The following is a 16,153-nucleotide window of genomic DNA, read 5'->3' on the forward strand; positions in this document are numbered from 1 at the left end:
CATCACACAGCTAATCCCTTACAGGCACCGTGGGGCTTGACAGGGACGCAGCTGGGGCTAACAAGGCACACGGCCTCCCTATTCGTCCCCAAAGTGATATCTCCCTCCGACAGCTGACCATCCCTCCGGCCAAGCCTGGCCTTGCACTTTTGTGCCCTGGGCAGGGTTATCACCTCCGTTCTCTTCAGGATCGACGGTCACCAGGCGTGAAAAGCAGCATGTCAAGCAGAGATGGGGGACAAGCTTTGTTTTGCTAACCCTGGTAACCCTCACTAAACAGAAGAAAATTGGTCCCATCGCTTCGCATCATTTTTGCTCTGCAAAACCTTTTGACATACACAACTCCCTGCAGGTTAATAAAAGAAATGGTGGTATTACTCCTCAAGAGTTCATCTCAATCCTACGGAATCAGACATGTACAGTTTCAAGGGAGCTGAGAAATACAGTGTAACCTCATATGACACACACTGTGATTTTAAACAAAAATGAACATCTTTTAGATGTATCAGAGAGCAATAAGGGGCCTGGAGTGTCCCTTTATTAAGGTTACATTATACAATTCAGCATACATCTCAGATAAAAATGAATATAGAAAGAAGAAAGACAAAGCAAGATAAACAAGACAATTATCTAACAAATCCAGGATAGTTTAGAATATATTTTTGTGCTAGTCCACACTGTAGCCACATCTCTGGCCTGTTGAACTTACACCAACACACACACAAAGAGAAGGGCCGGTAAAGCAAAGCAGAGCAAGCACCGTTTTTGTTTTACGGGCCGTACAAAGTGTTATGCCTCACGTAGAAGGCTGGTTTCACATTGTGGCCATGAAGGACGTAAAGAGAAAAGGGTCGTGTGTCACGACTAAGATACCACTGCTGTTTCTGCTAGCATGTCTATTTAATTAAAACAGTCTGAATTAAACTTCGGCTGAGATAAAGCAAGAACATTTTTAATTGCTAAAAACTGGGTCCTCTTCCTTAGGATCCCTCATCCTTCAGAGGGCTCTATACCACAGAGAGCTTCTTTCAAAGTTTCCCAAGGACTTGCACAGTGCACGACGCTTCTCCACGTGCTGGATGCATTAAAGTAATCCTGAAAAACAACTCCTCGTGTGGGCAGTATTTTGCTATTACTAACAGGACTGGCTAGCAATAACTAGAACTTTACCTTCCACTAGCACTTACTGATGACCTCCTGGGTCCACAGAGTCAGACACCATGACATAATATCTCTCTTACACATCAACAAATACATGACACCTTTTAAATGCTGCTGTAGTATTGCAGTCTTCCCCCATAGGTAGCTGAAATAAAGTTACACAAGAACTATATGAAACTGAAATCAGTGATGAAATTTCACAGAGGTAGAAGAGATACTTCTCAGTGTAAACACTTCTCAGCCCCTTCACCTACAGGCTTAACTTTACAGATAGCTGATCACTCCTAGAGCTCATCTAGGATAAAAATCACAGCCCTTGAAAATATATAAGGTGGTAACTTGATATCAGGTTGAGCTCTGGCTCGCAGTATATGAACTCTGAGGAGCTTGCAGCACCAACAGTTTGCCACGCAAAGGCTTCCATGGAACATTCTGGGAGACTTTATAGCACTTCTTGAGCAGAAATAAAAACAAATAATTGTGTTTACTTTGTTTTTTCTGGTAGCCTTTTAATCTCCAGAAATCTTCAGCCCTAAGTCTGTGTATAGGTAAATATATAAAAACTATGTTCTACGACCTATGTTCCAGACACGTGAATGACACATGAAAGACCTTCCTATGTGAATGATAAATTTCCCTGAATCAGGCTTTAAAATCATGCGCACTTACTGTTGCACTCCAGCTGCAGGGAGGGATAAGGAGGAGTGGAAACTACGAAATTCAGCATATGGCCACGCTCAGGAAATTAACAGTTTCTTCTGGGATTTATATAATAGTTTGCCTATTTACAGCTGACAGCTTCCCCATTATCCCTTAGCCCCCTCCAGTGAAAGGAGAAACACAGATTGCTCCAATACCAACCAAGAGAACTGCGTTGTGAACAACACAGGGAACAAACCCACAAGTAAACAACTCAGGGGATGATGTGGTTTTAATTTGCAGAAGGTTTTTATAGGTTTCCCTAGGAAAGGAAAATGGAGTTTGGGAATTCTCCTGATAACTTCCGTGCCACTGGGCTGTTTCCAACCATTTTGAGAGAGGAGCAGAACTGCTAAGACTTCATGCATCTGGGTGGCCAAGGAAAGCGAGCAGGCAGACCATGTACTCATTTCCCTCAGAAGAGGTGACAGTATGAGCTTGCGGCTTTCTAGGCACCAGGACGTGCCCGCTGGAAGTCAACTGAGACACAGAGCCACAAGAAACCTGTCTGTATTATCCTATTCACCTCAGAAATACTTGTAGCATGAAAAAGTCATAGTCCAAATCAAAGAAAATTGGGGCACAATTGTGGTAGATGATGAAGACGTCAAGGTGAAAGACCTGAAGGCACTGTTGCACAGGGTAAAAAGTTTGAAATGATGTAGAATAAAGTTCTTTACCTCGGGCTTGCCAATGTCAGTTCGGTCCTGTGATTAGAAAGTCCCTCAGGTGGGACACCCTAATAGTGGCCAGTCCTAGACAATTCAGGCAAACGCTTTGTTTCAGTTTCCCATAGGTAAAAATTACTTTCAATGTGAAACAAGAGTCTTAACGCACTCTTCATAATGGGTTAAAGTTTAAGCACTATAATTGTGCAAATCCTGTAATGCAAAGAGATGCTCCTGGGCTTTTGGCCTCCACAACTTCTAACGGCAGTGCCAGTTTACCTACTCCTAATGCAATTCCTATTTTCAATTCTGATTTCATCACATCTCCTCTTGTTTCTGGGCTGTCAAGTAAAACAGAAGCTTCTGATAAAGGTTCTTTATGCTGCTCATCATTTTACAGACTATTACAGTTCCCTAACACACACCGGAGTTTTCCATCCCATGAGTGCCATAAAAGCTTTGCTATGTGCCAATGATTTTTACTGATCTGGTTCTGCATTATCCTTTTCTAGATGACCAGCAGTGCCCACAGTATTTCAGGTACACCCACTGATCTGTGTAACAGCTACAGATCTATAAAACATTATAACACTTTGTTATTCTCTGTCCAGTTCCCACTGAAATCTAACATAATTTTTACCTTCACATTAAGCAGAGCTTTTCATTGCTCCTTCTTTCATGATGCTCCTGAGTTAACACAATGCTTTTAAACCCAGAAAAGTGCACCCTCAGTCCTTCTTCTCTCCAAGTGCTTCAAATTTTCAATATTGAGATTTCTTTCCCATCCTCTGCCTTTGTTTTTCACTAATTCCTTGGGGGTTAAGCCTACTATTAAGTTCTGTCAGGTTCTTGCTGGGCTTGACTTAAGATAAAAAAAACTTAATGCCATCTGAAAATTTTGCTGTATCATTGCTCATTCCTTTTCCCAGTTCATTAAGCAACACCAGACCCAGCAAAGAACCTTGCAGCACCCCTGCTGTTAACCTTTTGCTATGCTGAACGTGGTTTCTTGTCCCTTAGCCAAAACCCTTAAAGAAGACCAGTCTGTATCTTCACCACCCTTCTCTCCCAAGGTTATACCCAACCCCAGCCCTTATCCAAGCAAAACTCCTATGGATTTCCATGGTCGTTTTGTTTGCCCGTGGGGTGTTTCCAAAATCAGGGAACAAAAATTGTTCTCACCAGCAGCAGTTTCAAATGCTACAGTAGCCGCAGTTACATGATTATCTCAGTTTATTTTATTTATAGATCTTTATGGATGTAGCCTCTTTGCTGTGCCAAAAGATCAGATTGTAAGTGCAGGTCCAACTAAAGGTTCCCGCAGGTCAACCCAGCTCAGAGCATGCCTGGATTTAGCTTTTCTGTTTCTCCGAGGATGAAGGCACGGAGATGTACTTTTCTACCTCTACGAGGATGCAATGATGCTTTTTATTGCTGCTCTTGTTATTCTGTTAGTACTTCACAACGAGTGGCTTCACTTTCCAGTGATAAAGCAACACAATAAACAGCCAACAGAATGCTGTCATCCTTTCCGCATCAAATGAGGGAACCGGTTTCTTTAGCTTTTCTTAAAGGGTGATACTGAGGAAAACCGTTCCTGGAAAGCAAGGTCTTGCTAACCAAAAGAGTGTCTGCGGTGCTTTAGAAAGAGTTGGGGTTTGCCGAGCTGCCAGCACGCCAACGTAACACTTCCACGGTACACGTTTGCAGCGGACTTAGGTTCATCCAAGCCTCGCAAATCGGGCCTTTTGCAGGGAGCCGCGATCCCTGCCCTTAAGCCCTGTCACGGCCCCGCTTTGCGGGGGAGCGCCGAGGAGCCCGGCGGGCCTTCACTGCCCCTGCTTCTTTCCCACGGGTGAAATTGGGCATTTGGTCCGGCGGGGGTGGAGGGAGGGGTCCCACGAGATGTGACTTCACACCGCGCGCATCCGCTCGCCAGCCCCAGCGCGGACCCCGCAGTCCCGGGCAGGAGCGGGCTGCGCCTCCGCCACCGCCTCCCCGTTCCTTCCCATCCCTTCCCTCCCTTCCCCGGGCGGGGACCCACCCGGGCCGGGCTCCGCGGGCGATGCTCACCTTGAGGTACTCGTTCTCCGAGCGCAGCTCCTCCACCTCCCGCTGCAGCTCCTCCGGGGCCGCCGCCGGCGGCTGCTCCCCGCGGCTCGGGGCTCGCCCCCCGCCCGGGGGCGCGGGCAGCGGGTCCCCGCGGGGGCCGGGGGGCGGCGGGGCTCCGCGCCCGGGGCCGGGGCCGGTGGCGGGGCCGGTGCGGGTCGGCTCGGCGGCGGCGGGCTGGGTGGCGGGCGGCTCCCGCTCGCGGTCGCTGGAGCCGGTGCCGGACTCGGCGTCGCTGCTGGCGGCCGGGGCCAGGCGCTGCTCGTCGGAGAGCGGCTCGGAGGGGCAGTCGGAGAGGTCGGAGCTGCTGTCCGTGTGGCCGACGCGGGCCAACGCCGCCGCTGCTGCCGCATGGCCGCTGCCCGCCGCGGCTCCCCGCTTCCCCTTCCTGCCCTTGCCGGGCGGCGGGGCCGCCTCCCCGCCGGGCTGCCGCCCCCCGCCCCGGCCGCCGGGGCCCGGGTCCGGCCCGCGGGCCGCCCGCTTGGCGCAGGGGGCGGCCTTGGCGCCCGGCCGGCCGGCGGCGGCGGCGGTGGCCTTACCCCCCGGGGCGGCGGGGCGGCGGGAGAGGCGGCCGGGCGCCGCCAGCAGCCCCGCGGCCGGCGGGTGGGCGCCCGGGTGCGGCGACGGGGGCGGCCGGCCGGGGAGGCCGGGGGACTTGGGGGGGGCGGGCGGCGGCTTGGCGGCGGCGGCGGCGGCGGCGCGGGCGTGGAGGTCCTTGAGGAAGGGTCTGGCGGGCGACGGGGCGCGGTGCAGCCTCTTCTTCTCGGCGTGCGGGTGGTGGTGGCCGGGCGAAGGCGGCGGCGGCGGCCGCAGCGCGTCACCGGGCGCCGGGCCGGGGCCGGGGCCGTTCAGCGCCTCCATGGTGCGGGCTGGGGGCGGCGGGGCGGCCGCGGGGGCGCCCGGCGGCGGTGGCGGCAGGAGCGGCGGTCCCCGCGGGGCGCAGCGGCGGGACGGGCAGCCTCCTCCAGCCTCCCCCCTCGCTCTCTCATCACTTCTGCTTCTCCCAGCCACAGCCCTCACACTTTTCTTTCTCGATCCCCCTCTTCCTGCCCCCCCACCCCCACCTTCTCCTCCTCCTTCTCCTCCTCCTCGCCGCTCTCTCCCGAGCACTGATTTGTTTCAATAAAATCAGCCCAAATCCCCCGGTGGCCGCCGTCTCCTCCTCCTCCCTCTCCTTCCCCTCCCGCTCCCCTCTCTCCCTGGCTCAGCTTGATGCAGCTCAAGTTGTGATGCAGCCCCCCTTCACCCTCCCTCCCCAAAATAAAACCAATCCACCTCCTTTTCCCCTCAATCTGAGGCAAAGGCCCGTTTCCCGGCTACCTTCGCTTGCAAGCCCCCGCTCAGCCCGCCGCCGCCGCCGCTACCCCCATGGCTGCCCCCAGCTCCGGCTCCGGCCGCCGCCGCCTCCGCCCGGCTCCCGAAATAGCCCCGCTGCTGCCGGGGCCGCTCCGGCGCGACGCTGCCCGCCTGTGCGCAGGATCCGCCCCCGCTGTCAGCGAGCCAGCCGGCTCTCCCAGCAAACTACTTTCCTCGCACTGCTTTATGATAGGGGCGCCTCTGCCAGCCGCTTCCTATCAGAAAGCCTCATTCGGGGAAAAATTTTAATTTCCCAGCCATAAGCTGTAGAGCGTTGCCCGTGTATTATTATCTTTTCCCCGAGATAAGGCTTCACGAAAACCCTCTCTCCAGAGATCGGCAGCAACAAAACAACAGCCACCGCATTAGCTCTTTGCTTAAGGGCGGACACAGGTTCACCGAGAGGCAGGGCTGAGCATCCGAGGGAAGCAGCAAGTTCCTGGCTGTGGCTAAACTACAAAAGGCACGGACCCATCCTTTTGGAGCACGGCGATATGAAATTACAGCCCTTAACGTTTGCAAAGCACCCGGAGAGTAATGAAAGGGAGGAGAGGCTCAAGCGTGGGAAAGAAGCACAGCCTCATGGGGAGAGCGGAGCAGCCGGGATGCTTCTGACCCTTCTGCTCGGGCACGGCGGGACCTTCCTTGGACGAGCCGCGGTGGCTCCCTTATCTGCCAGGGGAAGGTGGTAAATGCGTGCTTGGCTCACGAAGTCCTCGGGAAGCTCAAGCCACCCACGCCTGAAGGGCAGTGACTGCAGCGCGCCCCGGGGAAGGGCAGTCCCAGGGGTTCGGGGGGGGTGGGGGGGTGTAGCACCCTGGGGCTCTCAGGGTTCCCCGCCCCGCTCATCTGGGCGCAAGGTATTACCCCGAAAAGCAAAAGCCCCTGGGACTGCCGGAGCCTGAGGGCACCGGGCACCACCACAGCAGCAGCCGGGGTGGCCAGGGTGAGACCGGCCGCTGGCTCAGGCCGTCCCGGTCCGGCTCCGGTGCCAGGCGACGTTGCCCGGGCCCGCCTGCCCGGGGAAGAGCTGGGACCGCGCTGGCATCCCGGGACTCCCCGTCTCGGCAAACGAGGGGGAAACTGAGTCATCCCGCTGAATAGCAACGCCGGTGCTGCCGCGGGACAGCGCAACAGGTAGTCCTTACTTTGCAAAGGCTGCAGAGGGGGGAAAAAAAAAAAAATTCAAATCCGAGCTGTATTTACAGGTCTCCGGGATCTGGGAGCAGCTGCTGGGCACCGCCCCGGGCCGCCGGCGTGGGCAGCGCCCGCCGGGACAGCGCGGTGATGGGCGGGCTGCCCGCGGGCCGGCCGGGGGGGCGGCTCCAGCACCCTGGAAGAAGCCGGGGGTCGGGGCCGGCAGCGGGGCGCAGCGACCGAGGTCCCCCCGTCCCCATTCCCCGCCCCCGGCCGGTGGGACGGACCTCCCCGGCAGGGCGGTTCCCCCGCGAGTGGGCAGGAGATGAAAGCTCTGCTCCGGGGCACCCACCGGGCGATTTGTTGCTGTTGTCGGGTGGGGTGTGTTTTTTTAATCTTTTGGTAAATTCAGCTTCTGGTACGGCTCAGGGTTTTCCCCCACCCCGCTGGCACCGCTGCTGGGCGGCTCGGCTCCCGCATCCAGATGTGCCTTTCAGGTCACACAGCGAAGTGCCTTTTGAGGCAAAGATTGCACTTGCTGCCGCCTGTCTGTACATCTAGTAGAGCTACTGGGAGGACTTCGTCGGGCCGTTCTTCAAAAATTATATAAAATAGTCTGAGGAAAGGAAAACGCAGCAAACCCGCTAGCGGGTGTAAGCCCCCTCACCCTCCCTCCGTGTACAACATCAGTAATTTACTCGATTAGGCGAGATAACCAGCCTATAGAAGCAATATGAAGTGGCTCAGGTAGAGTTTGATCTAGAAGAACGACTTATGAAATATAAACTACTGTTACATTTTAATGATATAGCATTGGTCAGGCCATCACACATTATCCGTGTTTCCTACCAAGCTGCTGTGCTTTTAGTTGGGGTTTGGTTTGGTTTTTTTTTTTGGCAATACACTGCTGGCCAGTTCAAGCAATCCTCTTTTTCAGGAATGCTTGAGAGTGAAAGAGATGGCAGTTGCTGCGTTTCATCCTGAGAAATAGTGATTACTTTGGAAATACTACATATTATAGACGTTGCCCTCGATGACATATCAGAAAGGTTGTTTTGGGCTACTCTATTGCCACTTGCACTTGGTTTTGGTTATAACTTTCAAGAATAGATGGGAATTCCAGCTTCCCCTATTAGATTTGCAATGTATTCTATTCCTGTGATGAAAGGGGAACTGCTCTGTAATAATTTATGAGTACCCTGTTTTGACTTTGCCCCATGAACGGAACAATTCAATTCAAAAGGAAAATGAAGGGGAAAAGTATGGCTCAAGATAAGCCACTTTTCTACACACAATAGCTGAGAGACAGTGCCAGGCTTCTTTGCACTGGAGGGGAAAAGAATTAGGGAGGTGAAAAAAAGGAGCACGTTCACAGAAGGCTGGGAATTGTCTGGGAAAATGAATCTGAGACACTTGAGTGCCTGACAAAGTCCAGTTTCCTGTGGTTACCTTGTACATTTTACATCACAAATACATTAATAAATGTATATTTTTGCCATTTTATTTTTTTCACTAAATGCTTTGTTTCAACTGCTAAATATTTTTAACATGTTGTTATATCGCTTGCATCACTGACCACAAGCTCCTAAAGGCAAAGAGGACCAAAACTGAGCCTGACTTCTAAGGAGGTGCCCTTGATAGAGCCTCAGAATAATTGAAGGCCCACGACGTGGCAGGGTGACCTGAAATCAGAAAGGGGACTGGAGAGCAGATACCTCTGTAAACGCGTATCCTTGTATTCTGTGCATCTTCCTGTCATTGAAACATACACTAAGGTTCATTATCCATTGCGCTCAGAGGCAGCACCAGTTCAACTAGGCATCTTAAAAAAGTGATTTACATCAGTGCTCGAGCAAAATAGCTGTGGAACTGAAAAGATGCAGCAGCAAAACACCTTGGACTGAGGCGAATGCTCAGTCACACTAAGATCCCTTTATGTTGCGCTGGCAGTGTAAAGCGTTTCGTAACAAAGAAGTGCAGTCTCCGTAACCCTCCCTGGGCAGGCGCCTGGCTGGGTGCAGATGGCAGGTTTGTGTGGTATGGGGCCAGCTGTAGTATTTTGGCTGTGTTCCTCTGTCCTCTGCTGTCTGTGCGATGCCATTTGGAGATCCCTACGAGAGTGGTGTAAATAGGCATGGCGTGAATGAGAATAAGACCCTAATATGAAAGCTAAGTACATACCACAGAAATCTCCATTGGGCTAGGCAAATGCCCAGTAAGGATTACTGATATCATATTTCTTATTTATTTATATCAAACTGTTTTTTCCTTTACTTAAAACTCACTAATGGTTCTCACAGGAATATGCAGGCACAGACTATCACGCTTACCCTAATTCTCCTCTCCCTTTCTTTTTATTTGCTTGTAATGTCCAATTGTTTTCTCTTACCGTAAATTAGTCATACACTCCCCGGTGGTGGAACAGTTTCTTATATGCTTGTGCAGCTCTTAACATAATAGGACATCTGGGTGTTGGTTGAATAATACAAATAATCAGACATAACACTTTTACAACCAATTTATTTTGGCAATACTGCTCTCTTTTGTCTGATTAATGCAGACATTTGATAACGGAGTTGTATTTGCACAAATAATTATGAAAAGTAGATGCTAAGACCAACTACTTAGATTAGCTATCGCACATCTTACAAAGCATAAGGCACAGTTTTTGGCAGTGCAGGGCTGCCTAAATTCTTTTCTAGGGCTGAGGCACAAGAGAGTTTACAATTACTTAGAGAAGATGTGAAGAGGCTCAATCTAAATGTAAATTTGTCCCTCAGCTGGCCCAGCTTACAGTAGCCTAAGCCTAAGCTGTTATTTTCTCCTATTTCAAATCCCTATTTGAGATCTACTTCAATGACACCATAAGACAGCCAACTTACAATGGCTGGGCTCGGAGTTATAAGGCAGCACCAATGTTTATGGAGCTAAAACAAAATAGTAAATGAAGACACAAATGCATCAGTACGGGCCATATGTATGGATAAAACACCATAGCACCATATATCTGGTTGAGGCTATCATTACTCCCCTTTCTATGTTGCAGATCTTGAGTTGTAATTTCTTTGTGGCCACACAGTGCTCTGTGATTATACCACCCCAAAGGAGGCCTAATCAGGGCCAGCAGGCGTTACAGTAACACATTAACAACAGCAACAAGGCATAGCTTCAACAGGAAAATGCGTGACATTTTCAAGTCCACAAATCCTATCTTTTTTTTCCAATTTCTCCCTCAATTGCTATTTCTCCTTGGGGGATTCAAAGCCCCAAGGACCTTTTTTAAAGCTTTATTCCTGGTACCAGGAGTTATATCTAATTGTGACCTGCTTGTTCCTTACTTGTACCAAACCCTACTACTAAAGGTCTGAGTTCTCTACCAGAGCCTCTGTCCTACAGTAACAATATTATTGATTGCCATAATTCAATCAGGGAACGGAACTAATTGCATGAACTAGCTCCTACTCCTAAAGGACTTCAGTACTAGAAGGAGGGCTTAGGGAGACTTCAGGCATCTTCATCCAAACCTGTGATCCCCCAAAGCCATCACCCAACCCCACAGAATCCTAGATCTGTTGGCCATCTTAATTTTGGCCATAAAGCTCCAAGGACGACCAGAGCTTCTCCCTTGTATATATCCATGCCTGCTCACTTAGAGCCAGCAATTAAGCCCTTGGGCATCATGTGGTCACCACTAGTGCTTTGGTCCTTGCAAAACACAGTGGCAATCAGCTCTGTTGAGAAAACAGCAGTACCCCACCTCTTGCAGAGGGCCTGGTGGACATGTTGGGATGTTGGGCTTTGAAGCCTTCCCCAGCCTGCAGGGATTAAAGACCAAGTCCCCAGATATGAAGGGGTTGTTGGGGCTTGCCAACTGCTATCAGTCATGCCTGCTGGTGGGGGTGTGTGTGCGTGACCTCCCTGGGTCACAGCTGGGAAGCAAACCTGACCCTTGCACCCTTCTTGCTGGGGAGAGAATTTGGGCCTCCCTGTGCAAGCAGCAGGTGCTTCCCATGGGTGAAACTCTCCTACCCTTCCTGAGCACAGAGTTACTCCCTCTCCCTGTTCCTCCAGCTCTGGGTTAGTCACCCCTGCCTGTGCTGAAACCTGCAACCCTGTTAGGGGCAGGCGTTCCCAAGTGTACACAGTTCCTCTTTCAATGTCTGAGGAAACACCAAAGAGCCAGAACGTAAAGTCCTACGCGTCCAGCGTTACAAGGCAGGGTTTTTTCCAGTCTGGTATCTGCTTGAGAGTCACAAAAGCTCATGCTGAGGCCTGACTTCGTCTGTTACCCACTGACCCTTCTCTGCATAGTTCAGCCAGCTGTAACGTCCAATGAGAAAAAACCTCCAAAATTAATGTATTATGCTATCATACCAAGGGGCATCTGTGAACCTCAAACACCAAGGAGTACATACTGTGCTATTAGAGTTATTGCCTATTTCAGAACTAAACAAGTCAAACATGCAGTTTACAATATTAATGAATTTGTACTTTTCCTCCTCATGAACCACCTGCGGCCTCAATGAACACCCACACGCACACTTCAGAATTTATCATCTGCTCCCTGTTGTAGGCACAAGTACCTAGAATCTAGTACTGGCTGTAGCAAAGCACTGCATGCCAATCATTTTTCAGCTCCTTAACTTTCAAGGGATCATTTATTGCATTTCAACAAGTCTCTTTTAAAGTAGAATTATACAGCTGCTTCTGTTTCTGGTTAACGCTTTTATGCTACAGCTCAACTCAGCTGACCATTACTGTTTGTTTTCTTGGGTTTTTTGACCACACTAAATCAAGATTTTCAAAGCCGTAAAACATTTGCTTGTTTTGAAGCCCTGGATGTTTGGTGACATTCAAAACGGAGAGACCAAATAAGTCAAGAATCCTTGAGAATCAAAAGCTGGCTCTAACTGGAGGCACTGAAAGAGGAACAGTGCATTTTGGGTCTTCCTTCATAGGCAGCAGGGAGCTGGCACAGAAAGGTACCATTGATTTACCAGACATCCAAAGAGGAAGAGAAGACAGGTCATATACTTGTTACTTACTGAAGACAGATGCTTTTCACAGGTTCTGGTTGTTGAAACTGATATGTATTACTGGATATAATTTTGTAACTTGTAGTTTGATATTACCTTAACACCAGAAATATTTCACAGAATTATGAAACATATTTTAAAAGCCGAGGAGGCAGACTAATAAGATGGCTGTTGGTTGGCAGTGTTATTAATTTGGATACTCTGCAAAGGAAAGTGTCACCTTACAGTGAGCAAAACATCAGTCTTAGAATATTATAAATTATCCATTTCTAATGGTACAGTTGGTTGAAGAAAGCTGCAGAAAATATCATATTCTACACACACACACATACTTCTAACACACGTAACTAACCAATATCCCAATATAGCAAACATTCAATAGGATTAACTTCCTAGATATCTCTGTGCCAAATTTAGCAATTAAAGAGTCAGTATTTTTCCACAGTACTTCATTCCTGCTGCATTATTTCCTCCCACTCCTAGCACCTCTTCAACTATTTATCTTCTGACCATGATTAAGGAGGCTGTGCCCAGCAGAAACTAAACCCCCAGGTTTTTTTATTCCCGCTGCAGTTCCTCCTAAGATGCTGTGGGCAGACATGCTGTATTCTTTATTTTGTCTCTTTTCAGTAATTTCAATTAATCTACCTCCAATTGATCCTAAACCTTTAGGACCTCTGGCTTCAGTGCCAGTTCCTTTCAAAGCTGTAGCTGTTTTTTTATTTAAGTCTGGTTTTTGAGACAGCTGCTCCCTGATTTTCTTTCTGCCTCTGAAAATCCCAAACAATTGCTGCTTACAAATACTCTGACTGTGATGGTTTAGGACTGACTTTGTCCTTAGTGCATCCACTGTTCTGTTAGGGCTCAGGAAAGCTGATTACTGAAGTCTGCTTCCTGGCCTGTGCTTTCACATGGAATTTCCCCTCCAACTCCCCCATCCAAATCTGGGGAATGTCATTGCATCACCATGTGACAGTCAAGCTCTTGATTATGCAGCACCTTTGAGGCAAGCCCATAGTTACCTCCTGCAGTTCAGACTCATCTGAGAAGGCTCCACAATCAGTTAAGAAATCAATGATTTTTAAGGAACATGCAAACTCTCGCCCATCAGTGTTTAAGTAGCAAAAAATAAAGGCCTGGAAGAAGGACAAGCCCATGAGCAGGAATGCATTATCTTGACATAAAGAGAAGTATAAGCAAGTAAGACTGATTTCCATACACCAGAGTGGTGTTTGGAAGATGGACCATTGATTGCAGGGGAAGATGGAGGCACAGTGTAAGTACAATCTAAGCAGAATACAAGTCACCAAAAATAGCATTAGTGGTATGTTCAAGGTTCCACACTCTTTCAGTAAATAAGTCATTGACTTTGATTTGTGAATTTAAACAAACACCGTTAGCATCTCCTATTCAGAAGTCAAAGAACAAGCGTTGACTGCTTTCTTAACTTGTCTCGTAGTGTATTACAGTTTATTTCTTTTACTAGTAGCAGAACCGACAGTGTTGTTTCCCTGCACCTGTAATAAATGGCTCAAGAATAGTTTTCACTAAAACAGGGAGTTAATGTTCACTAAAAAAAAAATATTTTCAGATCAGCAGATGCCTGTAGCATATCCAAGAATTGTCCTTAGCACTGAATTATTAGAACTCAAAAAAAGGCTCAGAAATTAGACAGCAATTATCTCTTTACAACGTTTTGGGGCACTTCTTTTGTGAGGCTAGTTTGAAGCAGTTATGTCACTTAGTACTGGAAATGGCCACATTTTATAAAGAATAAGACACAATCTGATAACTAATTGATTTACTGCATTTCAGTTTGTAGGGTCAAGCTCAGAACTATGCTGAATTACCCTGATAGGGCAGGAAAACAGGGAGGAAGAAGAGTTTTCTAGCTATCTTACCTTGTAAGACTGTTTGCAGACTGTTCTCCAGCTTCTGAACAAAGAAATATCTTTTTGTTCGATTTCTTGCCTGGCAATGGAATTAAAGCTCCAATATTCTCTATTCAAAATTGTGAGGTGACAGCATTGTGCTAGCATTGACCAGTCTTAAGATGTTCAATGTATTTGAATGCCTTACCTGTGTGTAATTAGTCCAATATTAAAAGTAAGATCTTTTTACATGAAAGACAAAATAAAACAAAACCCCAGTTTCTTGGATATCTGCCTTGGTCTGGGAGTGATTACATGTCCCCGCTGCTGTCCTTCTTACACTGACCCTGCAACTTCCTAAATTAATTGATCCTAACCCTCAGTAAGAACAGGCACTTGCCCAAAGGATGCCATAGCTGTGGATGCTTCGGGAGCATTACTGCTGAGGCAGGAGTGAGAACCAGCCCCCTTTGCAGTGCAGCGCAGTACTGCTGTGGGTGCAGGCAATGCTGCCCGTGTCTGGTGGCTGAGATGCTGGCCCCAGCCCCAGTCCCTCAGCCCTGAGCTGGGAGGAGACAGGACCAAGGTTCAGTTTTCCACACTTTCTCCCACCTGTGCTGCTGTGGGCTTGGCTCTCTGTCCCAAGGTTTTGTGTTACTCCTCCCAAAGGAGAGACTGGTGAGTCAGGTGGTTTGCTCACATGTATCTAGCTGGGCCATATGGATGATCCAGGATTGCGGGCTGGGGCATGAGTTGGACACCTGGCTGTCCTACTCATGTCCATGAAATAAGTTATATCCATTGACTCTGGTGGCACAGCTTGTGACCGCTTGGGTAAGACTAGATTAGCAGCAGAGAAAACAAAGAGGAGGAAGATCTCCCCTGTTAAGAGGGGATGTCAGCACAGAGGTGAAATCACAAGCCAGGTACCGCTCTGGGAGAGTGCAGAAGACGACTCAGCACTAGGTGTAGCATAGATGTTATTTAAAAATAATAAAATGAAACCGCTGAGACTTCCGTAGAACAGCTAATGTTCTTCTAAATACCAAGAGTTTATGAAATGCACAACAAACAGCAGCTACCATTTATTTCAAATTTTCTGAAGGTTTTTGATAAAAGCTCTCTTTCCAGGTTGTTAATTCATCTTGCAATGAGCTGAAAACTTACTGCAAGGTGGGGAGTACATAAGGATAATTGGCAAAAATGGAAAGATGTTAATCGTTGAATTTGTCGAGGAATATCACAATACAATTGGCGTTTTCAATCTACTTAGTTGCAGTTTAGAAGAGGAAGTGAATGTCCTCATTCACCAAATCTGCTGATAGCAAAATTTTATTCTGGTGGCTCAAGACTATGTCAGACTCTAGGAAAACCTTAATGAAATTAGGTAATAGACAATTTTGTGGTAAATTAGATTTAGACCCATGCAAGTCTGGGGGCTAGAGATGAATCAATAATTACTTCTAAAACATACTCAGCATATTTATCTTTTGTATATGTTTGCAAAATGCTAAAAATCCATTTACGGTTTTCCAAAATTCATTACTTGTCTCTGTTATTTCCAATGTAATCGTTATGAAAAATTCTTGATTCATAAATTGTTTATGGCAAGTTCTGGCCATTTTGTTAGGAAGGACCTCAAATCACATGCCCTGACTCCCGATTCCAGGTTGGTGGTATCTGAAAATAGCAATGCAAACCGATTTTTGTGCTTTTAACCCCAGCATCCTTCATTTATGCATTAATTAAATATGATAAAGAGAGACTTCTAAAAGTTTAGAATTAGCTAAATTAAGGGAAGTGAAAGAGAAATGTATGATAGAGTAGAAAATGTAAAGGTAAAGCACAGAACATGGAAGAGCCTTTCTTCTCCTGTTTTGTACATGAGGAAACTCTACATGGTTTTAAAATATAAGCTAAAACATATACTCTGCATCAGAGCTTAGCAGCAATAGGAAAAACTAAGCTAAAAATACAAATTAAGTTTAGAACAATTACAGGAGCAAATATAGAATGGAGGAGAATCGATCCTAGTAAAAACAGTGTTTTTGAAGGAAAACCATAGAAAGACCATAAAGAAGCTCAGAGAGGTTGTAGGACCCCAAATGATCAGTCC

The 16,153-nt window shown here is 48.0% G+C and overlaps 1 protein-coding gene across 4 annotated transcripts in view; it reads right to left on the minus strand.

Annotated features, from left to right (window-relative positions):
- The window catches only part of MTCL1 (microtubule crosslinking factor 1), a 111,070-nt gene extending 105,008 nt beyond the window's left edge, over positions 1 to 6,062 (minus strand). For 2 of the 4 annotated variants that reach the window (XM_075084700.1, XM_075084699.1), the window contains exon 1: positions 4,602 to 5,889. In XM_075084700.1, coding sequence (XP_074940801.1) covers positions 4,602 to 5,498 — 897 coding nt within the window. In that variant the 5' untranslated portion in view covers positions 5,499 to 5,889. Of the gene's footprint in view, positions 1 to 4,601 lie in introns of all 4 variants that reach the window. The other 2 variants (XM_075084702.1, XM_075084701.1) reach the window with 1 other exon arrangement.
- Between the last annotated feature and the right edge of the window lie 10,091 nt (positions 6,063 to 16,153).

The sequence above is a fragment of the Phalacrocorax aristotelis genome, chromosome 2 (assembly GCF_949628215.1).
Source record: "Phalacrocorax aristotelis chromosome 2, bGulAri2.1, whole genome shotgun sequence".
NCBI classification, from domain to species: Eukaryota; Metazoa; Chordata; class Aves; order Suliformes; family Phalacrocoracidae; genus Phalacrocorax; species Phalacrocorax aristotelis.